Raw genomic sequence first — 24,692 nt, 5'->3', positions numbered from 1 at the left:
AAAACCGGGTGAAACGCCATAAAAGAAAAGAAGCGTGTGTACAGCTTTCTTTCCTTCCAAATTAGTCAACAATCATTTTATATGCACATATAGGAGTTTATGACAGAGGCACACAGAGTTAATCAGGAATAAAAATTAGTTCTTTTGAGGCCCACGCGGCGCTGGGGTCAAGAGGGTAAGCCTCAGGTAAATGCGAGGCAGTGGGAGTGCACAGGCCTGCCCTCTTATTCCTGTCTGATTTAAAAGAATCCATAGGGGGCCTGTGGTAAACACAGCAGGGACATGAACCTTCTGGAGCAGGAGAATGAGGGGCTGGTGTTGTACTTAGGCTTCATATAATGACCAACAAAGCCCCCACCTCCTTCAGTCCCCCGCATACCAACTCCCACTCCACCATTCCTCCTCCTATTCTATACGTTTGGTCACTAAGAACCTCCATTCAGCCGCCGTATACCAGGAACTTTTCTTTCCCCTCTGGTCTCTCCCTTCTCCAGTTGACCGCTCCCTCGCTCGGTGAGAGGCAGGCCCCTTTCAGGCGGCTGGCCGGGATCCTGCTGTTTTATGGGAAGTATTGTGATCCCGCAAGCTCTCTCAGGGGGATCAGCACTTACGAGGGCCGATGGAGACGGTGATTTGATCTTCTCTTCTTTCACAGGCTTTCCTCGAGTTCTCATCAAACTCGTGGGCCCTCTCGCCCCGGGAAGCCTTGGCACAAATCGAATTCCACGCGTCGGTAGAACAGCCAGCATCTCGGAGACGAGGGCGGACCTCCGCTGCAACACAACCGCACAGAGCCGGTTGCTGTTCTTCGTCCTGACCACGTCGAACAGGAAGTCGCGCTTATTGAAGAAGTAGAAGACAAATCAGTTTATATCAGTGGTAATAAATGTTCCGCATCATCACAATTCCACATTCAGCAATCACGGACAGAGGTGAATCATTCCTAGAATTATTTATTTATTTATTTGCCCAACACTAATCGGGTTAGCAATAACTGTAATATCTCCAATGCCAGTACAGACGTCCTAATTGGATCATGGGTTCACAAGCTTGTACGTGTGACTCGCCTGGGTGCCAATTAATGCTGACCAGCTGTTCCAGGCTGTTGCTGACGAGCTGAGTCACCAGGATCCAGCTCTGCAACCATGCGAACATTTAGGGTGGCTGGGGAATTTCTTTTCACATTGGAGGACTTTTCCAATAAAGGACGTTTTACAAACGCCTATGAAAAAAGAGTTGATTTGCCTCATTTTGAGTTGATTTTGAGACATTTGACTGGAGTTCACTGAGGAATTCCCCATTAGGAACGACTGTGACAACACTTTCCTCTCTTTCGAGAACTCCGTCAACATCCTTCACAGATCCGGCCCGGCACTGGCGCGGAGTGAGGCATCGCAGACCTGTTGTGCCGTGGGCTGATCTCCGTGTGGATGACAGCAGAATGCAACAGTTATTGTAAACTGAGAGGAGGGAGGCTTTTGCGGGGGAAATCCCATCGGCATGGCCAGCATTTACTGGTGAACCAAAACACAAAGCCAATAATCTCCGTGTCATTAAGGCTGCTTTTCCACCACTCAAGCTAATGTGATGACACAGATAAAACCATGTTGGTGTGCGTGTAGGTGCGATAAAAGACATCGCTTACATGGACCCACGCTGCATTTTCTGTATTAATGTTTCAGTTTAAAAACATGGATTTTAATAGCCCCGCTTCAAATCTGAAGAATATTCGAGGACTCTGAGGTTTTGTCCTTGCTATATTTTCTTTTTATGGATGCTTTACAGCCTCGTTGAATCATCGCGTAAGTGTAACGGCGTGCTTCAAAGTGCCTCCCGTCAGAGGAAAAAAGAGCTCTTAGACAACGCTTTTCAAAAAATACAGCTTTTAGTGCAGCGAACGGCGGTCTGGTCCTCGGCAGGGGCGCCGAATGGGTCACGCATTCATTTTGGAAACAAGCGGAAAGTCGTTGTTCTTGGCGGGGAGAAAAGCTCCAGCGTAATTAACGTGTTTTCAGATAACCCCCGCAATTTTCCCAGATACTGAGACTTCCGCTCCACCTCACACACACTTGCACGATTGTCTCCGGTCCTTTGAGGGCCTCGTTAGACATGTTTGTTTTGCTTTTGACAGGTTGCCGTCGCACAGAATCAGAGACGACCTCCTCCAAAGGCCAAATATCCTCCCAGTTGTTCAGTCTCAGTTGTTAATGGCTTCCTCCACTTTCTGATGGCTGCATTTATGGCGCATGTTTGCACAAACGCAGTAAAATGAGTCCACACATCTGCGTGAAAACTATGCCCCCCCCCCCGTGAGTCTTGGTTTTGCTGTACATCAGAGGCTATCGTAATAATGCTGAAATGAGCTACAGCTCTCCCATGGTGCAACAGTTGCTTTATGTTTCATAAACGTCATTTGGAAGTAATTCAGTAAGCGCTCCCGTGAAAAAGAAATGAAATACAGATTGCCATTGGGTATATTAACACCTGTCACATCGGGCCAACATCACGTTTACCCGACTTTCTCTTATTTTCTTCGCCCTCCCAATCTGCCGGTGTAATTACTTCATCGAATAAATCAACAAAGACCTCAAAGCGGAGCGCGAGGAAGCCAGGAAACACGGAGTAGAAAGGAGAAAGGCATCAGGCCCTGACGCATGGGAGATGTGTGACGTTCGGAGATCAGGGGAGCGAAGCCTTGAGGGCACACAATCAATATCACATTTTCCATCGCCACCTTCATCGCTATTGTAAATGGCTTGTGTCAAAAATAATAACAGGTTGTATCAGGAACCCTGGGTTTGCAATTTCGCCCCTCTCGCTCGGAGGCCCTCGTCTCCTTCTCCCTCTCTCGGCCTCCTTTACTCCGGCCCCACCGGGTGTTAATGACGCCACGGTGGCAGACACTTCTCACACCAGTGCCGACTTTCTCCACCCCCCCAACCATTCTTTATCTCCTTACCCTTGACAGTACTGAGAACTGGAGGGAAACTGTGTATGTATGAAAGCGCTCAGCGCTAGAGATGATTAGCCCTCTGAATGTTTCGCCACTCAGCCCCTAACGCAGTATTATTAGCAGCGCTGGAGAGATCGAATCTGCTCTCACTTGTGTTGTCATAGCACTCTGGGCAGCAATAAGCAAGATGAGTTGCTGCACACTAGAGCAACAGAGTCCTCTTCATGGGAATCAGAGCTATTCTAAGTTCTTCTGTGGGGAGAAGAGGTGGGGGTGGGGGGTGGGGGTCGGGGGGCACTTCTCTGAATTTTGTCTTTGTTTGAGCTGATTGGCCTCTCTCATGCAGTCAGCCTCCAGTCTTGAAAGTCCATGCAGAATATCTCTTTTACCTTCATTTTCTGTGTTCCTGTCAACCTTTTTTTCTTGCCTGCTGCTGTCAGAGACCAATGGAAGCAGTAGGAGGGAACCAAAATAGTAACAGTTCAGAGGAAATCAGCTCTGCAGAGTTGACGGGAACCAGATGTGGTATGAGGAGGAGATAGCAATGGCACATTAGCTTTGTTAGGTAGTCGAGAGGAAAAAACTCAAAATGTTTTCACTTTCTAACTAAAGACATGCAAACAGTGACAACAAGGTGTCTTTCAAATGACATGTAATTAGCTTAGATGCTAAAATCCACCCTATTTTAAGGATCAGAGAAGAAAAAATTTTTTTTTGCAGAATTTTGTTTGTATGTTACAAGAAATGAGTGCATTTATTTTCATGTTCCTATTACTGCAACCCAAAATACAGAAGAAAAAGGAGTCAGAGAGGCCAGACGTCGCATTCTGTAGCATTCTCAGCTGACAAAAAGAGGAAGTGGCATTGATTTCCTCCTTACTAGCTCCAGTCACACTAACCAGATAACTGTCCTGCAGTGTAGAGAATGGAGAATATGACTATATCTGGAATTTCTTTATTTCATTAGAGACATGAGCCAGAATCCTGTACCTTCTGACGTTACTCTATGGACTAGCGCACAAAAAAGGAACTGTTTTTATAAAAACCTAGTTCTGCTGGAGGGTGGAGGTGTAGGCCACTGTCAATGCCTAAGCCGGTCACTATAAACAGCACCAAAGATCAACAACAGCAAGGTCACGTCAAACAAAGGCTTAAACGGGGCCCATTCTCTCCAAATCTGACAAGGGAGTTGAAAACCGCCAGGAAAGATGTTTGAGAGGTGACATAAAGTCTGAACTGGCTTTGCAGAGCAAAGTGCAGCATCATTAACATAACAAAACAGCTCCGACAGAACCGTTAAAACCCACCTGATGCTGATTCAGTTGAGAAGTGATTCTTCTAAACTTTAGAATCTAAAGGACAGAGAGAGCTGCTCTGAGTGATGTAGGATTCATATCTGGAAACAGACATGATTCAGAGCAGGAACAAAGTGATCCGCGGTGACTCACAGCACGTCAAACCTCGCCAAAGGCCTTTACACCCGAAAAGTGTTGATTTTCTAGAGCACAGACGCTAATAAGCTTCCTATTCCCTTCCAAAACAGTGTGTTGTCACACTCCCAGACACGTCCCCCGTGAATCTGCGGTGTCCATCTCCTGCTATGTGCAAAATGAGTTTCGGCACAGCCTTATTGAAGAGTGCAAACAGCAAAAGTAATACAGGCTGACAGGACGATGCTGAGGCCAATCGTTGGGTGGACGAGGGGGCTCTGCAGCCCTGGCTTTTGTACCGGTGCTCCTTTACCCCAGGCTCATGGAGAGGCTCTTTATGCTAACGTCTGTGGTGTTTTTAAACTGTTCTGCCTTATCTGAGGGGAATCGGCAGGAAGTCAGTGAATCCCTGCTTATCTTCTAAGTGTGTGCATTTGTGTGTGTGTATGTGTGTTTGTGAAAAGGAGGAGGAGGGACCCGAGTCGAATGCTGCAAGATCCACCGGAGCAAGTCAGGACAAGAGCAGCGGGGGAGGCGCCCGGCAAGACTGACAGACGCGACGCTAACATTTGACGCGTACTCATAGCGAGCACATAAACAACAACGGCCAGGAACACTCTGACACAAACACTCAGGGCATAGGTGACATTTAATCCATCCGTCACATCCCGGCCGAAAGGCAGACATGAATCCCTCGCACACGGGTGCGTTTGTGAAATAAATATAAGTTGATGAATGACATTATTGAGTCTGGGGGCCGACGTCGCGGGCTGAGATTGTTTGAAACGGGTCGCATTTGTGTCGCAGGTGACATTGCGTGGAACACTGACGCACTGCAAACACACACCAAAGACATGCGCAGCATCCAGTTGTGCAACACCAGAGATAGCTCCGAAGGGCATCTTAAGGAGGTGATAAAAAGGTCTCTGCCCCCCCCCCCCCATTTGAAAGCCCGCTCCCTGATTTGTGAGCCATAACCACGGAGAGTGTTGTCTGAACGCAGGAGGGTGGGTGGTCCGCCGTCGGGTTCATGCACCTTTCTCTTTGCAAACAGGCCACATTTACATGGTTTTAACGGCCACTATGTCGGCTGGCTGCTGTAAATCAGGGGAGGGGGTTTTAACCTGTAGGAGCCATTAGGGGTTAATGCCGAGGGCAACGGCCACTGCTGCTCTGGCACAGGACCCAACATATGGACGTCCTTGAAAGCACCATCCTTTAGAGGGCATTGGAGTCACTTTTGGCTAACGCTGACCTCCAGGCCTAATTAAAACCACGATTAGCTTCATCTAAATGTTTCATCGGAATTTGCAATTTGTATTTAAGGTTGGTTCCATGTATTTCACAAACACACAGTGTCCAGAAATAAACATTAAAAAAAATCAGGATATCGTAAGCTGCTGTATTTACTGAACGGAATGAAGCAACTCTTTGCGTTACCTTTTCTTTATATTCATGAGCAGCGCAGCTCCCTGTGGCGGTGCTCGTTACCATCATAAGGGACGCACGCACACGAACTTCCCAGGAAAAATGAGCAATTAGTGGAAGTGTAACACACCTGGCAAAGGCTCCGCGTCTCTCCGAAAGGCCATCAGCACGCCGGGAGAATAGGCTTCCTTGCCGTTTAGATCCGAGCTAATTGGACACATTTGATTGGCTAATGAGCATCTAAACGGGATTCCGACCATAGCAGGAGCAGCATGTGATGGCGGGAGGCGTGGTCGTGGTCGCGCTGTACTTTTTTGGGACCTGAGATATAAATGTATTCTCCTGAAACTGTCCTGCTTGCTAGGAAAGTGCAGAATCCGGCCGATAGCATTAGAAAGTCCGGCAGCACGCATGACTCTTCCTGACTCCACTCCAGAGAAACTGGGATCACAATTTTCCAAGTGGCAATTTTTGACCTGAATATCATTCATCACCACTTCCTCGATGCTCACGGGCCAATTCCAGAACCTGCTTCCGACAGGAGAAACATGGGCGTGACCTTACCCCCCCAGCATTAACACGCAGGGGAATGACACCACACCGTAGACATCATCACACGAATGTACCCTAATTCACAATAAAGGAGGGACGGTGGTCGTTGGACAGGACGCCGCTTGCCGCCAGGGCGAGCGCTCAGTGTTTAATCAATGGGAGAAACTGTCTATCTATTCAAGTATTGATGTATCCTATGACAACTGCTTATCCATGTTGAGCAGGCAGAGAGGCACTGGAGGCCATTCAATCATCCACCAGCTGAAGTCAGTGTTGAGAGGTGGGGGGGTGGGGGGGTACTTCATGAATCTGAAGTACTGCATTCAGTTTGCATATTCCGATTATTCCACTGCCACGATGGGAGCTTAAGCGCAGGGGTCAATCACCATGCAAACAGGCTCTCCCACACAGCAAAGCCCCCCGCCCTTCCTGATTCGCTGCCTCGGACAGACAACAACCACTAACAACAGTATAATTGCGTTGGTCGGAATGACACCCAGTTCTGGCGCCCGGCACCAGAGAGGGCGAGAAGGTGTTCTTTCAAACCTTTGTTGCATATATCACCTAAGGCGATACCGTGGAGATGTATGTCTACGTAGCCATGTAGCGCCAGCCCAGTCGACCTTATTAGCATTGTGTTTGCAATAGACTGTCAAACCAATCAATCTGTAGTGAGGAAAGTTGTGTTGCGTCTCCGAGGCACACAGCGTGCACCATACATGTAGCTATTCAGTCCCAGGTGATCAAATAATGAAGCTGGCTGTGACCCCAGCGGGTCAGAACAGCAGAGAGGTGATGCCACAGACACCCTTCCACCTGTTGTTGTTCATTACAGGCAGGAGCTACATTACTTTGGAATGCTAGATGAGGATTCTAGCTCTAAATATGCAGCAAAACTGGATGTTCTCTACCTACAGGTCCACTATTTATTTTAAGCTGAAGGTCAAATACAGATATAGATTTATTGAAGACTGAAGTCAGATTAATTATGCACCCATCCCAACTGGCTCCCTTAGCTTTTGATGACTAACGTGGCTTTTTCATCTCGCCGACACCGTGGACCTATGACAGATCTGTGAGTCAGTGGAACGCACGAACATAATAAAGGCGCTCTTCTTCTCACTCAGCGTCTCTCATATTAATATTTTCATCCTGTAATAACTAAAAGCCATTTGACTGCTCATTAATCAGTATCTGAAGCTCCCCAGTACACACAGAAATATGATCCCACAATTCCACAGGAAGAGCCGTGGATAATAACCCTGCAGCTGACAGGCTAACGGAACATGACGTGCATGTTGTCCATTGGGAAAACCTACCTGGGCATGACGGAAACAGGCCAAAGGGATATGCGAACCTCGGGCCCAGCACTGAGAGGCGTAGGGCTCCGCCCACGCCCTGGTGACAAATCAATACTTAAAACCAAAGCAGGACAATGTGCAGAATCAGCGTCTGAACCGGTGACAGAATTGATTTGTGGGAATTTAAATGGAGTCCAATATTCTGATACTTCATCAAGTCCATATCAAGGAGCGGCCTCGTGAGTTCTGGTGTTTATTAAAACAACAAGAGGTAAACAGGTGGGGTCAGCATAAAATAACATCACCTGAAACTGTACAGACTCTGATTTATGCGTCTGGTCATTTATGTCAGAAGCTGCATGCCTGCCTGTGTGGGTGTGTGTGTGTGTGTGTGGGTGTGTGTTTAGCTTTTTTGCGTTTAAATCAATGGTCATCCCCTGATACAAGATGGCCTCATAAATCATTGTTTGTTGATCACTTGTCAGGAGACAGGGGCCTTACGTCGTTCTCCTAATTATTCCAGCTCGCAGCCCCGGCTGGATGAATCCCGACAGGAATGCCGGAGCAGATCAAGGTGGTGGACTTCAGAAACGCCACCGCGGCTCCGTTTCAGCCTGGACGGACAAGGTGGGCATCTGGAAAGGAGCCTCGGGGGGTAGGAAACGCTCGTCTGGGAGTGCGGTAGCGTCGGGCAGGTTGGACTGTTAGGTGCACTGAAGTGAGAAATCTAGTGTATGAGATATCAGTCACGCAATTGCAACGTGCTAGGGGACATGACAGGAGCCGGCCCCTCGCCTGATTGAAAAGGGAGCACAAAAAAAACAACTAAATCTGTTTTTCAGCCTCTCTCGTGTCGCATCAGTCTCTAAACAAGATTTGATCATGTCTTTGTTGCCACTCAATACCAGCCCCTCAGTGGTGCTGCGCTCACACAACAAGACCGGACACACACTCTTGTCGCATCAGTAGTCCCCGACCGCGACACCTGGCAGAGGCGGTTAGCGTTCGCTTTCTGTCGTCTGCTTTAGCGGAGCGACCAGGACGCACCCAAATGAGGAGAAGTGTGACAAAAGAAAATCGGGCCAGCACTGGAGCCAAAGTGGTCGGGGGGGGGGGGGGGGCAGTATTGGCTTTCAGTGCCATTAACTTTTCAGCAGGTTTCTGTGTCCACTTAATTACTTTAAATGTGCAGCAATTACCCAGCCGAGGCTATAGGGCTTAAATGATGAGAGGGACGAGAGTTTATGGGATTATTGGCGAGATTTTTATGAGAGGGGAACTCACAGTAATGCTGGAATTAAGATTATACATTCCAATGGAATCTCACACCAGCCATCTGATCCTGGTGTAATTACTGGATCAGCCTGTTCTGATGAAGAGCTGTATCATATTGATTCGTTTTACATTGTCGTTGACATATAGAAGAGGCCTCGTTTGGTGTTGTTGGCTGAGCCAAAGTGCGTTGGCTGGAGGTCTAAATATGATCTTAGCGTGTACAAATCATGCTGAGCATATCGGAGAGGCCACGCAGGCTTTTTGTCTTTGATATATATGTTTGCAGCATAATGAGAGCTTCTTGCTTTGATCACCACCGTGTCCTCCGCACGCTTTATTTGACCGTACTGGAGCATGTCTGTCGCATGCGTGTGCAGTGGAGGCCTCTCCAGTGGGTCGCCTGGGCTTACGGATTAATATATAGCACACAGGAGTTGTATTTGAGATACTTATCCAAGGCCTTTAAAGGCAAGGTGGCTTGGGGAGGTGACTGAAATTGATCAAAGCATCAAAAATTTAGAGCATAGGAAATACCGCTTGGGGAAAAAGGTTGCGCAGGTGAGCTAACAGGCCGCTTTATTGTGCTTCAGCCAATACGTTGAAGCAGTGGCATCAATACCTGAAGCGTAAGGGGTGACCCCTATTGTGAGGAGTGAGAACTGGTGCCAGCCACTTACAGCCTGACAGTAAATATCCCAACTAGGCAGCAAAAAGCGTCCGTGTTTCATCACCCATGGGCACCAATCAATATTTAGCAAATCACTCCTTTAAACACCTACAGAGATTATGGGGAATTCACTGGATCAATGGTGATCACAACTTTCAAAGCAGTGCTTCAAAAAGTTGATTGTTTTCAATAAAATATAGGGCTGCGGTGTTTCTGACGCACCAGAGGCAATAACTCAGCCCGTGCAGGCTTTCCAGATTAGTCATCCATGATTTCATCAGGTCCTATATGAAATGTCTTGAGGAGAAAAATGTAGGTCATTCAGAACAGCATCAAACGGCGGCGGAGGGACCCACACTTGTCTGCTGCATCTGTGAGGGCGCTCTCGACCGCCCGCGGGTACTTGTAACGACCCGGGGACAGCATTTCTCCGCCGCCAGCTGAGGTGCTTCACAAAATGAATAACTCTGACCAGCCGGGGGGGGACAGAGGGAAGCTAGCTGCTGCGTGTGTGTCTGTGTGTCACAAGGAGTGAAGCAGCATGTCACCTCTCTTTAGATGCTGCAGCTCTGGTACCCGCTGATTCCAAAACAATCCCCCTCCCCCCAACTTGTCTGCCACCATGTCCGGACCAAGTGTTCCTCAGGTATGAGCCTTAAAGAGGTGAAACTTACCAATGTGACTTCACCAGCCGTGACATCACTTTAGTGTTAGCGCTACGTCTTACGTCTCTTAGAACATCATCAAGACCATGTGGCCTAATGGATAAGGCGTCTGACTTCGGATCAGAAGATTGAGGGTTCGAGTCCCTTCATGGTTGAGGTCTAAGTTGTGGCAACTTAAAGGGCGGTTTTGATTTCTTTGATCCCAGATCAGAGCACAATGTAATTAGTAATCAATTGCTTTAAAATCAATACATTTAGCCCTACTTTTCTCAGACTTTCCAGGCGCATTTTTGTTCTTCTGAATCAAATTTAGATTTCTGACTGTCTTTATTTTAGCGGTCAACCCTACAGGACGACACCTAATGGTTCCCTAATGATCGTCTTTGAGGCGAGGAGCTTTGCAGGTTGTTGCTGTCTTGAAATTTTGGAGCGAGAAGTAACCATATTTGGATAAGAGGGCAGAACTAGGGACGGGATGGGGGGGTAACCCACCCACAGACTGGATCATAAGACAGGCATGTGAATGAAAGAGACACCTCTCCCCCAGTGTTAAATTATTCATATCTAAATAATTACGGGAATAATTTCAGTTGGGCCAGTAAATCATATTTTAGGATGATGTAATTTAGCTGTTAACACTACATAGTTGTGTTTTCTGGAGCCGGCCCCCAGCGAATCCAGGTGGTATCCGTGGTGGTATTGTACGTAAAGTCACTTGTGCGTTGGCTTCACTTCTAAGACCGGGAGTCCATCTTTCATACACAGTCTATGGTTTATGCCCTGTTTCACTCTTTCCTCACGATCACATTATTCATCCCACTGAGAACGATCTGAAACCTCAGATATCCAAATTTCTCCCTTTCTGTGTCGCATGTTTTCCATATTTGGCCAGATAAATGTAAGATTTTCTGTGATGATATACAGCCAGATGATGAATTGTTCATATACATATGTATGAAATATTCAAATGGTTTTTTTGCTGGCCTTTTTTTAAAGGGTGGGCTACGTCCGCAGGAGGGCAAAGCAAACTGCAAGTTTTCAGTTCAATCAGGTCCTGGCACGTGTTCTCGGCGTCTCCTCTTCGTACGGTAACAGCTGTATTCGTTTTTGCATCCCTCTGGATGGAATCACTCCAGTCTGTGTGCAGTTAATGGAGTATTTGGCAGCTCTTGTCATTTTATATAAGCAATCCTCAGGGATCATTACTTCGTCGGAGCATCCTGTGTGGCGATCGGCGGGGCCAAGCAGCTCTGGTCTGGGTAAAGATGTCTTGCTTTACCAGACAAACAAGCTTATTCTGAAAGGCGCCTGATTTGGAATAAATTATTCACACAAATGCAGGACTCCCGACAACTTACACGACATGTTGGCATCATTTGCTGCATTAATTTTTTAGCACTGCTGTAATTTGAAGGGTATATAAATGTTTTTTCACAATCACACTAACGCTGACACATTACTTATATGTGTGTGTGTGTTTGACATAGAGGGTCTTGTGAGGGAGACAGGGGGGCTCGCCATCAAAAACCTTGCAGGATAGCAATCATTAGAAGCTCAGCCCCCCCGGTAAGCAAGCCATGCTTCCTGTGTAGGGCCCCAAAGGATTCTGTGTGCTAATTATTTACTGAAGCAGCAAAGACTATCAAATGAGACCCTGTGTTGAGTCTAACTGTGAGGGGGTACCCTGACAGTGTAACCTGGGTAACATGCAAATGGAAGGAGAGGCGGGGGAGGGACCGGAGGGAGGGAGGGAAGGAGAAAGGAGGGGAGGAAGTGTGGGTTTATAATGGTCAGGGTGCGTTGGAGGAGCAGAGGCTCACTGGTGAGTCAGGAAAGGTGGGGCCACGGAGGGGCACAGCAGCAGAGTATTAGATTTCAGATGCATATGAATGACCAACTGCTGGCTCTGCTCAAGCTTTGGGGGGAAATTGCACGGGCTCCCTTTGAGCCGCAGTTTTGAATCTAGATTACTGTCAAGCTTAATCCCGGGGTGACTCGGCGGGGGGTCATGAATGTCTGTGGCTGCTATCGTTAAATCGAAGACCTGCAGAAGGGTGTAGGTTACTGCTCCTCAGCTGAGTTTTTCCCCATTCTGATCTCTTTTTTTTTTTTTGATTCAGCTACAAATTCATGTTAAACGTGTCCAGATCTGCTCCGCTGAACTGCATTTGCATGCGCACACAGGCATCCTTGTACTTCTACCTTTTTAAGGACTTTCACAGGCGTAATGTATTCCCCAGCTCCTCACCCTAATCCCTAACCATTCCAAGTAACCCCCTAACCCGAACCCTAACATAAACTCAATTCCAACCTGAACCTTAAAGCCACGTCTTGACCCTCAAGCGATCCTTTGAAGTGACGAGGACCAGCCAAAATGGCCCCACTTCCCCAACATGTCCTGACTACAGTAGAATGACTATTTTGATGCTCGCTATGTAGCAAATACAAGAACGAACACACCCACACAGCCAAAATCCTCAACTCAAATGAAGGGGGAGGGGGGGAGCTGTGGTGTTAAACTCGTGCATCTGGGGGCAAAGAGGTAAAGAAAACCAAGCAGACTTTCCTCAACAGATGCACACACGCTGTAAAACAGCACTGATCTTTTAAGATCCACTTTATTTGATTAGAGACAGCACACGGACCACAAAAACCCCAAATGCATGTAATTTATTAGAAACGCACATATTCTGGCTGTAATCTGGATTAAGTTCTGATTTACCGTCATCACGCTGCATACATTAGAGCCCATTACGGCCCTGTTGGACTAATAAAGTGGGCTTACGGCCTTAGAAAGTTCGAGGCTGCTGCAGCTGCCGCAAAGCTCAAAGATAAATATCTGACAGAGTCACAATTAAATCCAAAAAAAGGTTATGTAAATCCTCATCTGGCCACAATCAGGCCAGCCGAGAGAGCCGTGTCATTACAAGCCGCCGCTAATTAAACCCAGCTCGTTAATGTGGCATTTGCAAAAATCAGAATAGGGTCTTGGTTTTTTTTGTTTTGTTTTGTTTTTTCCTTTCCATGTGGACCGATACAAAGAGTCCGCCTGCATAACACTTATTGAACTGGAATCTGCAAAACGTCACCAGGGACACTCACGTTTAATTGGTGCAACACTCAGGACCGGCTCTGAAAGGAGAAGCAGGTGCGCCGTGGAGCTCCTTCCCCTCTCCACGGCTAATTCACATGACTGATGCGCGACCTCCAGCAGCTCCCTGCACACAAAAAAAAACAAAACAGAGTGACCCTCTCCCAATGAAATGTCACCACGTGTCAGGACATATTCTGGGAGGAGTGATTGAACTGTTTGTTTCAGTGCTGCTTAGTCAATAGCACCGCTAGCTTAAACTGCTCCTGACAGCCTGCTGTGTCGGCTCTCGGCGCCGCCGCTCGCCTAAACTTTATTTTCGGAGCCTCTTTGCCCTTGATAAATAATGAAAACCCACAAAGGAGGATGTGAGAGCAAAATTAGGCAGCGGCAGCACCTGCTGTACTGCATCCCCGCCACATCCAGAATGTTTAACCAAACAGCAGGTCCTTTTTCCCCTCTCTCTTCTATGAGGCGATTGGGCCTTTGCCACGCGCCCCCCCCCCCTCCTCGTAAATGGGGGTGGTAAATATCAGCGCGGCAGATGGGGCTGGTGCTCCCTCTCGGCCTCCCTCCTGCACTCAGGGAGGGCAGAGCAAATGGATAGCCATCAACAGCAGCAGGAGTCGCCCCGGGCCACGGCTGGAGTAGAGGACAAAGTGAGCGGACTGTTGCTCAGGCAGGCAATTTTACAGACAAATCTTCCCCCGACTGCGGCCGCTCGCTCTTCGAATCGACTTAAAAGGTCGCGGCGTCCAAGATTTGGTGGGGAAGGCTACTGCGTTTAGCTTTGCTTTTGGGTGATAATGAATTATATTTTACGCCGCAGGCTGTTCGGACTGCTACGGGAAGGAAGGGGGGGTTGAAAAGAGCGCCATTTCGGCAGCCGGGGCAGACGGCGTGCCGCGAAAGGGCAGGATGGAATGGTAGCGAAGTGACGCCATCCCGGTAACAAATGGATCAAATCACACCCGCTCATCAATTACCAGACAGTAAACAGGTTTAAAATTAGACGAGTGGTGTTGTTATTGCCGTTGCGGACCCCCGGGCACGGAGGAGCGTGGCTCGGTATTCCCAGAGTGATATTAGACAGCCTCCCACAGGGAGCAGAGGAGCACATGTGGAGCAGCGATGACAGAACGCAGAGGCTCACTGCGCAGCGGCGGCGGCTAAACAGTGATGTAATGCATCTGAGCTCACCGGGCGAGAGTCAGCAGCACGGATGGAGGGGAAAAATGAAATCATACGTGACCTTGTTATCGCCGGATTCATTATAAAAGAGCTAAAAGTGACCCAGGCCGGGAGAAGCTTTAGAGTCGAGCGGCGGCTCGCATCTGCATAACATAAACGGCCATTTGAAGCAACCCACGACGGAGGTGATCCACCCTCAGCTTTCAGGTTCATGGCGTGGCTTTCAACTCCCACATCCCGAGTTATATGAATGATTTAAACGCTCCGGCGATCGGAAATTACTTCACTTTGTAGCGGCAAAATCCCTCCCCGGCCTCCCGCTGTCTCCCTGAAAGGACGGTTCCCCTGCTCGGCGTCTCCCCCAGCATTGTGGATTTCCATTTATTTATTTAAGGAGGAAATAGAAGGAAATTTCAACGGATCACTAATTTCATTTCAACATGTAGCGGTGGCATTAGCCCTGAGCAGATATTTCAGAGCAGCATAAAATCAATGTTGAGCTTCTACTGGGAATAGCCCTGGAACCCATTAGCAACTTTGACCAATAGGTCAGGCAAAGTAATAGCTAGATAAATGTTTTATTACAGATTTGCAAAGCAACCTAATGGGGAGGCCAGTACCTGTGCAGCCGTGCATGGCAAATATTCATCATTAGATTCTTTTGCTGTAATGAACACGAATCCCTCGGCGGGCACGACCTCTGTTTCTTCAGAAGCGATCCGTTAGGTGGCCTCGGCGGCCGACGGGCCTCTGAAACAACGATAGCATGATAGCTTTGGAAGCACGACTTCAGGCCGGGTCACTGGACTCATATTGGGCTGCGACCAGTGCATTTAAAGCCCGGTGATATTGTGCATGATCCCTTATTTACAGGCCGTTTCGCTCTAAGATGCCTCCAACCTTCATGTAAAGCTGCATCTGCATTTGTTTTCCATCAGCTTTACCAACCTCTGGAATTGCTATTTTAAGCCATCTTTATATGCTAACCTCACTGACCTACTGCCCCTGTGTGGATTTACAGTGTCCCCCCCACCTCCCCCTGCCCCGAGCAAACATATGTGACATTTGGATCTTTTATTTTTTCAGCCTTTTATTTTTTTTTGCAATGCTACTTTTCTGAATGGAAGCCAGACAAACCTAGAGCCCCCCCCCCCCACACACACGCACAGCCAGCAGCAGCTCCTGTTTCCAGCTCGTCTCCATGGACACGACGAGCCGACCAATAACATCGCTCGGCACGGGCAGGCGGGTGATTTGATTTCTTAAAGGGACAGCGACCCCTCCCCCCCCAGGGGAGGAGGCAGAAACGGCACATTTTCAGGAGAGTAAAGCACCGCAAAACACCGCAGATGCAAATTTTTCCTTTTTATTAAACGTGAATTCACATGTTAGTTGGAGCCCATCCATGTCAGAGTATCCGCCTATATACAAAAATAGGCACGACTGCGTCATCACATCCTTCAACAGAGAACATCTGTGTACATTTATTCACAAACTGAAAGGACAGTTGATGGTGGTAGGTAATCATTTATTAAAAGATGAGTCAAAGACAGATTCACACTCGGAATGTGAAGTTACTACTGCCCAGAACATCCAAAACAAACCAAAAAGAAGAAGAAAGTCTCGGCATATAATTAGGACGTATTCCAAAACTGTTTTATCAAACAGACTTCATTGTAAGACCCACATAAAAATAAACAATATCTGCTTTTTTTCCTTAAGTGCAAGAAATAAAAAATACAGGTTTATGGTTGTTCCTTTTCTTAAAAAAAGAAGGCAGTCTTCCGTTTTAAAATAAAGTTTCATTTCATGAAACAGGAGTATGGAATGTTTGTGTTTTTGCTCGCCCAGACCACCACTTTTAAATTCAGAATATGCCCTTTTAGCAAAACTCGTGTTTCCCTAATTTTACCGCCTGGATCTTTAAATCGCAGCTGTTCTGGCGTCAGATACTCGGGAGTCGGATTAACATTCAATTCCTGGTAGTTGTCATATATTATGCATCACACCATGAGGCCGTTTTGAGTTGCTTTGCATCAGTTCCAGCTGATCAGTTTATTTTGTTCCGCCCAGACGGGCTTCAGCATCACAACATGAAATGATGTCGACAGTGCACACGTCTGTTTTCCCATCACCTGCTACAACTGTTGATGGTCTGTATCGTAAGAGGATATATTGCACAAAAAAATGAGAAAAAGGGGGAAAAAACAGTATGTGCCATAAAAAATACCAAAATCCAGTTTCACACCTGCGATCGGGACCCATCCACATATCACGAGTATGATATACATAAACTCCTAACTTTACTATATTACAGTACATATACAATCTTGAAACTAGCTCCAGCTCTGAGGTATGTGTTCCCCATGATGCCATTGTATCGTCTACAAATACTCGACAAATCTGCTCTACAACTGTACAAAAAAAACCTAGTTCGAAGTCACAAGGCATTTTTGATGCAAGTTCTTAATTTAACTTAATCCTTAAAACCAGGACTCCCTTGCATGCGTAAAACAAACGATAAAGGGAAGAAGTGCCTGAAACTCACTGAAAGCACAGTAAGAACATTCCCTTTGAAACTGTACAAAAATATGCCTGAAAATATCTTACTTTTCTTTTAAAAAGATGAGGTCTGTTATGTATCAAAATGTTTGCCCTCCACGCTTGTCGTCAGCAGAGGGTTTAGGCTGCGTAAATTTAATTTTTTACTTTTCCCAAAGAAAAAAAAACCCAGGAGGAAAAACTAAAAAAAAAAAAATCACTTACAAAAAGAAAAACATTTGCGGCATTTAGAAATTACATAAACCGTTGTAAAGTAACGTCCTGAACAGGTTTCAGTTCACAGATTTGACTCAGTCCACAGTCTTTTTTCAGCTCCCTGCAGTGTTTTTTTGTCTGAAGAGGATTCGATGCATAGAAGTTCACGTATTTTTCCCTTAAGAAGGTCCGTATTTTTAAAGATGAACTGTAAATGCAGACCTACACGGAGAGGGGGGAAAAATCCATAAAACCCTGTCATGCTGCCAGAAAAAAAACCGTCTGCAGACTTTTTTTTTTTTGCTACCGGCTTCATAAGCATCTCACCTCGCCGCCTGGCCCCGCACCTCCCTGCAGGAACCTTCAGAAAACAAACCCTGCAGGAGGCGCAGCCGCCACCGGACCAGGATGCGGCTAGAACCGACTCTCGCCTCCTCTCTTATTACTAGAGAACGTTGAATCTGTGGGGTTGTTGTTTTTGTCTCTCTCTCTCTCGCTCTCTCTCTTTTTTGCATGTCAGTATGTGAAGACCAGGTCGGAAAAGTTCGCCTCCAGCCAGTCCCCGGCGATCATTTCACTGAGCTCTGGCGTGCAATAGTCTGGGAATTCGAAGTGGGAGCCCAGGCTGCCCTCGCTGAACGAGTCCAGGTCCTTATCCACAAGAGACAGGGAGAGGTTTCCTGAATTCGGGTTGCCCAGTTCCGAGCCCTGGGCGCCGGACGCGAAATTCAAACTAAAATCGAACAGCAAATCGTCCGCGTCCTCGCCGGAAGAGGAGCTGCCGCTGCTGCTGGAGGAGGAGGAAGAGGAGGAGGATGTGGAGACCGACCTGGAGGATGCTGGTGAGACGGAGGCGGCGTGCAGTGTGCTCTGCTTGGTGATGTTTTTGATGTTGTAGAACAGTCTGTTGTTGCTCCGCACCTCCTCGTACATGCTCGCCCCCTCGGACTCGGCGGACGAGCTCAAAGTTGGGCTCGCCGGAACTTTGGCTACATTGTACGGCCTCAGGCGCTCCTCGTCCCCGGCCTTAATCCCCATCCGGTAGTCCTCCTCGTACTCGTCGTCGTCGTCCTCGTCCGTCAGCTCGTTTTTCACCGTCTTTGCAACTTTTAAGCTGGGAAAAACACAGTCGTCCCCGTAGCCGTGAGAGGACTTGGAGCCGCTCTTAGTCTTTATCTTTGAGCACTTCTTGCTGGGAGTCTTTGTAATCTTTCCGCACTTCTCCGGGGAGGGTGCTGATGACTTGGAACTGTCGAGCTTTGGTTTTTTCTTCGGTCTGTATTTGTAGTCGGGGTAGTCGGCCATGTGTTTTAGCCGGAGCCGCTCGGCTTCCCGGATAAACGGGATCTTTTCGCTGTCCTTCAGCATCTTCCACCTCTTCCCAAGGCGCTTGGAAATCTCCGCGTTGTGCATGTCTGGCGACTGCTCCATAATCTTTCTCCTCTCGATCTTGGACCAGACCATAAACGCATTCATGGGTCTCTTGATGTGACCGGTGGCTGTTTTGCACCAGTCCGGGTTTATCGACACGGGGCTGCATGCCATAAATTCACTCTCCTCCGAGTCGGTAGCCTCTCTGGACATGCTCCCGTCCGTCTCGCTGTTGTCGGTGTGCTGCACCATTGTCCCGTTTTCAAGTTACTTTTCTTTGCGCCCGGACGCTGCAGTGTGTGTCTGCTCCCGCTCTCCCCCCCAAAAAACCCGGATCAGCTCACTGTGTTTGCGCCGGTGCGTCCTCGTCCGCTGCTTAAACGTGTCTCAGGCTCTGCACTCTTTTTCCAGAGTTACAAACTGCCTTCTTAACTACTTATCAGCTTTTTCATGTTCTCTGCGTCACCGACGGCCGCCCAATCACGGCGCTTCCGCTCCGCCCCGCAGACTCCATACAAAACTCCCATTAACCCTTTTCGTTCCTCCTACCCGAGCTCTCATTGGAGTGGAGGTGGGGATTTGTGGTACACGGCGTCTGGGGCAACACGCCGGGCGAGACAGACATATTAAACACACATTTAGCACCGTGCGCTCCGGAGATGAACATTACGCATCAGAGCGCACGCGAGAATAAGGTTTACTGTCTTATTTGAGAGCAGCAGAATAAAAGGAATGTGAGGAGAGGCGATTCTCCAGGCAGTGTACAGATGTGGCTGGAGGACAAGATGTAGGCTATCTGATCATTTGCTCCCCCCCCCCCTCCCGTAGGTTGGAAACTGAAGGTGGCGCTTGGACACTGTTGCAGACGCCTGGATGCGCCTTCCTGCCTGCTGTAACGGGATGCGTTTAAACAGCTGGTAATGGCTTTAGAAGCGGGCTCTGCGGTGTCATTAACTTTGTAAAAACCTTACAGAATCCGCGGATATCGCTGGCTGAAAACGACGTGATCATATTTCCCCGATTTCTGAAACGTTTTTCAGCCTGGATGGGTTTCAGTGAAGGAAATAGGTCAGTAGCACAAGCTCCCAAACAGATCCTTAGCAGAGATTTGTTGTGTGCAGGCACCTCAAACAGAACGGGATCCCCCCCCCCCCCCAAAAAAAAAAAGTGAATAATGCCTCTAAGACGTACTTCATGCACCCAAAAGCAAGCTTTTAATTTATCTGAAGCGTCAATTTCATTTAAAAAAAAAAGTTTTGTATCAAAACACGACAGCCACATGCTCTGATTTCACATGCGTGTGGATTAGTGCTCATCCTGTAAAGTGTAAAGCAGCAGGGCTCATTCACATGGCAACATTTGATTGCAGGGGCTTCAGCTGAGCCAGAGCAGCCAGGCATGGGTGGAAGGCTCCCTGCTGAGTTTGCTGTGTCAAGAGGCACTGTAGCATCAAGCTGGCGTCTCCTGTACCCCCACCCCTCACTCCCTCCCAGCCATGGGTGGCAGCCAGCAGTGCTATTGGAGGCCGGCGCGATAAGGCGTCCTTTCCCCCCCCCTCCCTCTCTCTCTCTCTTTTGCTTCGTCCCCTAGAGGGCAATCACTTACCCTTTTGGAACCCTCCCCCCACCAAGCCATCGCATTTTTCCCAGCTGGGACTCAAGTGTCTCCAGCAGTACAGAGGGAAAGCAGATAGTGAGGAAGGAGAGGAGGGAAGGGAAGGAGGGAAGAAGAGGAAGGATGCAAGCAGGGCTGAGGAGGAAGCAGCACAGACGGATGGAGGGACTCCTGCCTTCTCCAGCCTCGTGTCTGTGCCTGTTTGTGTGTCTCTGGCGCAGACAGAGATAGGACTGAAATGCTTTATCATGGCCGGCCTGTGCTGATTAAGCCTTATCAGATATATGTGTCAGAGCGAGAGTCTGGGGAGGCTGGCACATGCAAATGCGCTCTCCCGTTAGCGTGTTTACTGTCCTCTGCTGGATCCATCCCGCCAATTGTCGATCAGGGTGGGTGCATATGGGTTCATTTCACACGGACTGACAGCATGGAATCATATGGGTGTGCGACTGCAACGGCCCTCTCATGCATCATGTGCGGGGGTGGGGGGGCTTAAGTAGCTCTCCGCCATTGCGATTTGCACAAAATAGCACTTATATCTTAATGAAAGCACAATATCGATCCATCACTTCATTCAAGTCGCGGCGCTACCTGCAATGCAGCGCCTTGCTGCTCCCTGTCCATCCATCCAGCCTTTGCCCCCCCCCCCCGAACTCTGATGGTTTCATGCTGGATATGAATCACAGATCTCCTCCAGGACGAGTGTGCGGGGTGGCTGTCCTGCTCATTAGCATGGCTCATTATTGGCTGTAAATGAGGTGCTGGTGTCAGCCCATGCTGCCTATGACTCATCTCAGGGAGGGTCTCATCGCCATGGCTGCCTCACACAGATGCACCACCGACACCCCCACCCCCCCACCCCCAACTCAGGCGAGGGTGGAGACAGTGGAGAGAGTGGTGGGATCCTCAGACGTGTTGTGTTTTCATTTCATTTTCACTCCAGAGATGGCACACAATTAAAACAGTGAAAATCCAGTTATCAGCATGCAATTTCTAATACCCCCGGCCTCCTAATACCCCCCAAAGGCAGATGTTTTAATGCTTATTTGTTGCCTTTTTTGTGCATCAGGGGAGAGCACATTTTATTCCAAAGCAATGGAGTGTTGAATTAAGTGATGGTTTTCATGTAGGAATGCTGAAAAAGGGTTTCAGGAAAAAACAATTCCCTTTACATTGCTTATCTAAAAGCCCCCCAAAGCAGGTGCTGCTCCCACAAAGGGCCAGTGAAGCATTAGATCAATACTAACCCTGGCTGGAGGCTATCTGATGCTCAAAATGCATGGATCCATCTCCTCTGCATAGCCTTAAGACAGCTGTGGTCTCCTGGAAGCTGCTATCTGATGGCTTCACAATGGGGTAAAAAAAAGGGGGGAGGGGGGTGACGGGGGTAGGGGGTGTGCGAGGGTGCTAAGGCAGAAGGGGCTGTTTTGGAAGTGCATAAACATCCAAATTAACTTGTCACTTGACAGTTTGTTAGGTGCCACGTGGTTTTAGATTACAGAGGTTATTGCAATATCCTGTAGCGGAGTCATACGATGCTAATGTGTTAGCATAGCTGGGGTTTATGTGCTAGTTTACGAGGTAAAAACAATGCTTGTCTTTACTACAGCCCTCTCAGTTCAACCTATAGCTGAAGGCAAAACCCAATACGTGTTTTTAAAGCTGAGGATTTATTGCTGGGACACGGGTGACCAGCTCCTTTAGCCCGTTTTGCCGCCGTAACTCTTGAGACGGTACTAAAATCGGCCCCGTCAGCTGGCCCGGGATTTGGTGGGCTCTCATTCACGACAGGGCCTCATTCTGCCGCCTTCCCAAATGTAAAATGAGGTTTGGCGATGAGGAGGACTTCCCAGCAGCATGGAGGCCGTTTCTCTGCTTGATGTTTGGTGGTTGTGGAGCCATTTCATGCTCTACTGTTGATTTGCATTATCAACTCAATGCAAATGTTTCTCCGGGGTGTCAGGCTGTTTGTTGACCTCCTTGATGTGGCCTCTGTCTCTCAAGGTCTGATGCTTAACAGATACTTGAGACTGGAGTAGGCTGTCATGAATGTAAACAGCTGATGCACGAGTACTGTGCCGGAATGTTTGTCACACACACAGATGCAAATACGCTCGTCTGCTGCCACCCTGCAGACGCCCACTCACACAAGTCCTCGGGATGAAAGAGCCGGCTTGCGTTTGTTAGATGCCTCTTTTGTTTTTAGTCTTTTCTTTTGGGACAATTTCAGAAGAAAGAATGAAAATGAATGCAAATTCCAGATGAGATATCTGTGATTTTTTTTTTTTAATTGGAGATAAACAGAAGGATTCCAGTGTAGGAAGGCAGCCAAAAAGGTACGAAAATAAATATGGTTGGTGACGATTGGCAGCTGAATGGAATCGAAATTTAAAGTTCAATATATTGTCACCTTAGGTGAGGTCATACTTGACCTCTTTTGACCTTTTTCCTCAGTTTTCCACGAGCTACAGATATTTGCATTTTTCTCAAAAGCCTCCACAATTAATTCATTTAAGAGGTGTCAACATGTTTAACCTTCATTTTTCTTACAAACGCCCCCTGGTGGCCAATTCTAATGTCAAAAACTTCCAAAGATCAATCAGAATATGGTGAGTATACAACTACAAGTACAATAACACAAACACTTTTGTGGCCGTACAGGTTTGGAAATGTTAAATAAAATAATTTCCAGTTTTCTGTATGATCTATTTTATCATAGGATTGTATTAATACATGTAAGAGAATAATGTACATAAAAACTTTAAAAGTGGAGACAATTTTAAGCCAAACTTTTAGCTGTGGCACATTTTGATGCGAGTCTGTCAGCTAAAACTCCATTTTCCTAAAAGGCTCAACACTTTTCTTCCACTGCTGCTGATCTAACTCAATTCAACAGCCCGGCCAGTGGACACTTACTCACCGCTCCAGCATGCATTACAAGCCTGAGGGAGGCTGTAAACTTTGTCAATGTGAGACACGAGGACCGGCGTGGGTGTAGGAGTAAGTCAATTTGTAACTGAACACTTTGTCGCCGAGGCAACGGCGGCACCCGGGAAGGTGAGATATGAGAATTAAGCCTTTTATTAACCGACGGCTTGTTACGCTCTCAGTGAAGGTGTTTGACGGGTGGAAGAGACGAAGAGATGAAGAGGCTCCCGTCGCTCTCCTCTCCTCTCTCTCCTGCAGACCAGACGCTGCCCTACAAACGATGTGCGGCGGCCTGCAGGAGATGACATCATCCCGGAGCAGCTCGGGCTCACATAGAACCGCGTGTTCTTCGTATTGCTGCGTGGTTCAGGCCATTTAAATCCTTTAATTATCTACCAGGAGTGGCGCAGCCGTGTTTACTGTAAGAGTCCACTGCAGCTCGTTTGGGTTTGTACAGTGTGTCTTGAGTTAATAAACTTGTGCCGAGGAAGAGCCCCGCAGCAACTGTAATGGGAGCGTGTTTAGTCTGGAGACCGGTGGACTAATGCTGATGGATTGTATGGCTGCAGGTCAGGTCTCGCGCTCACACACACTTGTTGGAAACTGAAGCAAGAGAAGGAAAACTTTCAAACGCAGATGGCTGCTCCGGAAAATGCCCACGCCGTCTTTCCTTTAAACGCTCGCTACGATCGCTCATCAATAAAGCGCAGCCGTGTTCTGATAAAGCTGTTTACCGCACGGCTATAGCTGGGACGCCTGCCGCTGAGGCCACGTGCCCCCCCCCACCCGTCGACCCGCCCAGACTTGCCCCGTAGTGAGATAAGTTAGTGTTGACTGCAGACCATTGCGTGAAGACGGGTGAGAGGCCTCCGCCGCCGCTTAAGGGGCCGGCGTCCCTGGAAGCGTCGACCTTCTGAGACCTGATCTTGTCAGAAAATAGACTCAGTTCATGGCCTGACGCCCCGATCAGGCAGGAACACGTTCGATTCCGAACAGTCATACCTGCCGCTTCCGAAGAAAATGTGTTAGTCACCCTGAGATGAGGCGATCCCGGAGCCTTCCTGCCGTCTCGTCTTTGCACCGTCAGTCAGCGCGTGACAGGTCGGAGCAGCCTGACAAATTGAGGATCCGTGCCCCGCGGGCTCAACTCAGAAAGGTCGAGATTCCAGAATTAGCAGGTAAGATAACCCGGAATTAAAGGCAAACACTCTGAGCTGGGTGGCTCTTATGGCATTATTACCACTGATATTTCACTTGATTTCATTTCTGCAAATAAAACGCAAGAGTTTATTTTGTTTATCTTCGATTTCACCATCCGATCATTTAATGTGGATTTAATTAAATCGCAAATCTCATTAGCTTTTCCTCGCAATGCTATCATAGCTTCCTTGTCAACTATCCATTGTTTACATTTCACCCCCCAGATGAATAAAGCGATTTAGTCACACGCACCAGGAAAAAAAGAAAAA

The 24,692-nt window shown here is 47.9% G+C and overlaps 1 protein-coding gene, 1 long non-coding RNA gene and 1 other non-coding gene across 3 annotated transcripts; 2 read left to right on the top strand and 1 right to left on the bottom strand.

The window, feature by feature from the left end:
* Window positions 1–807: 807 nt before the first annotated feature.
* LOC115248916 (uncharacterized) lies at window positions 808–1,226 on the top strand. The gene is made up of 2 exons (XR_003887645.1): window positions 808–932; window positions 1,021–1,226. It is a non-coding gene; the product is annotated as an uncharacterized lncRNA (long non-coding RNA).
* A 9,127-nt stretch (window positions 1,227–10,353) lies between these two features.
* trnar-ucg (transfer RNA arginine (anticodon UCG)) lies at window positions 10,354–10,426 on the top strand. The gene has a single exon. It is a non-coding gene; the product is annotated as a tRNA-Arg (tRNA).
* Window positions 10,427–15,916: 5,490 nt separating this feature from the next.
* On the bottom strand, window positions 15,917–19,117 carry sox11a (SRY-box transcription factor 11a). Its single transcript, XM_011617887.2, has one exon. It carries the CDS (start codon window positions 18,931–18,933, stop codon window positions 17,827–17,829), a length of 1,107 nt encoding a protein of 368 aa, XP_011616189.1. The 5' UTR covers window positions 18,934–19,117; the 3' UTR covers window positions 15,917–17,826.
* Between the last annotated feature and the right edge of the window lie 5,575 nt (window positions 19,118–24,692).

Source organism: Takifugu rubripes, chromosome 2 (assembly GCF_901000725.2).
Source record: "Takifugu rubripes chromosome 2, fTakRub1.2, whole genome shotgun sequence".
In the NCBI taxonomy this organism is placed as follows: domain Eukaryota; kingdom Metazoa; phylum Chordata; class Actinopteri; order Tetraodontiformes; family Tetraodontidae; genus Takifugu; species Takifugu rubripes.
Note: the sequence above shows the minus strand (reverse complement) of the source record. Positions and strands in the feature narration are given on the sequence as shown.

Coding starts and splice junctions, on each gene's coding strand:
- sox11a (XM_011617887.2), bottom strand. CDS start 18,933: ATGGTGCAGCACACCGACAACAGCGAGACGGACGGGAGCATGTCCAGA.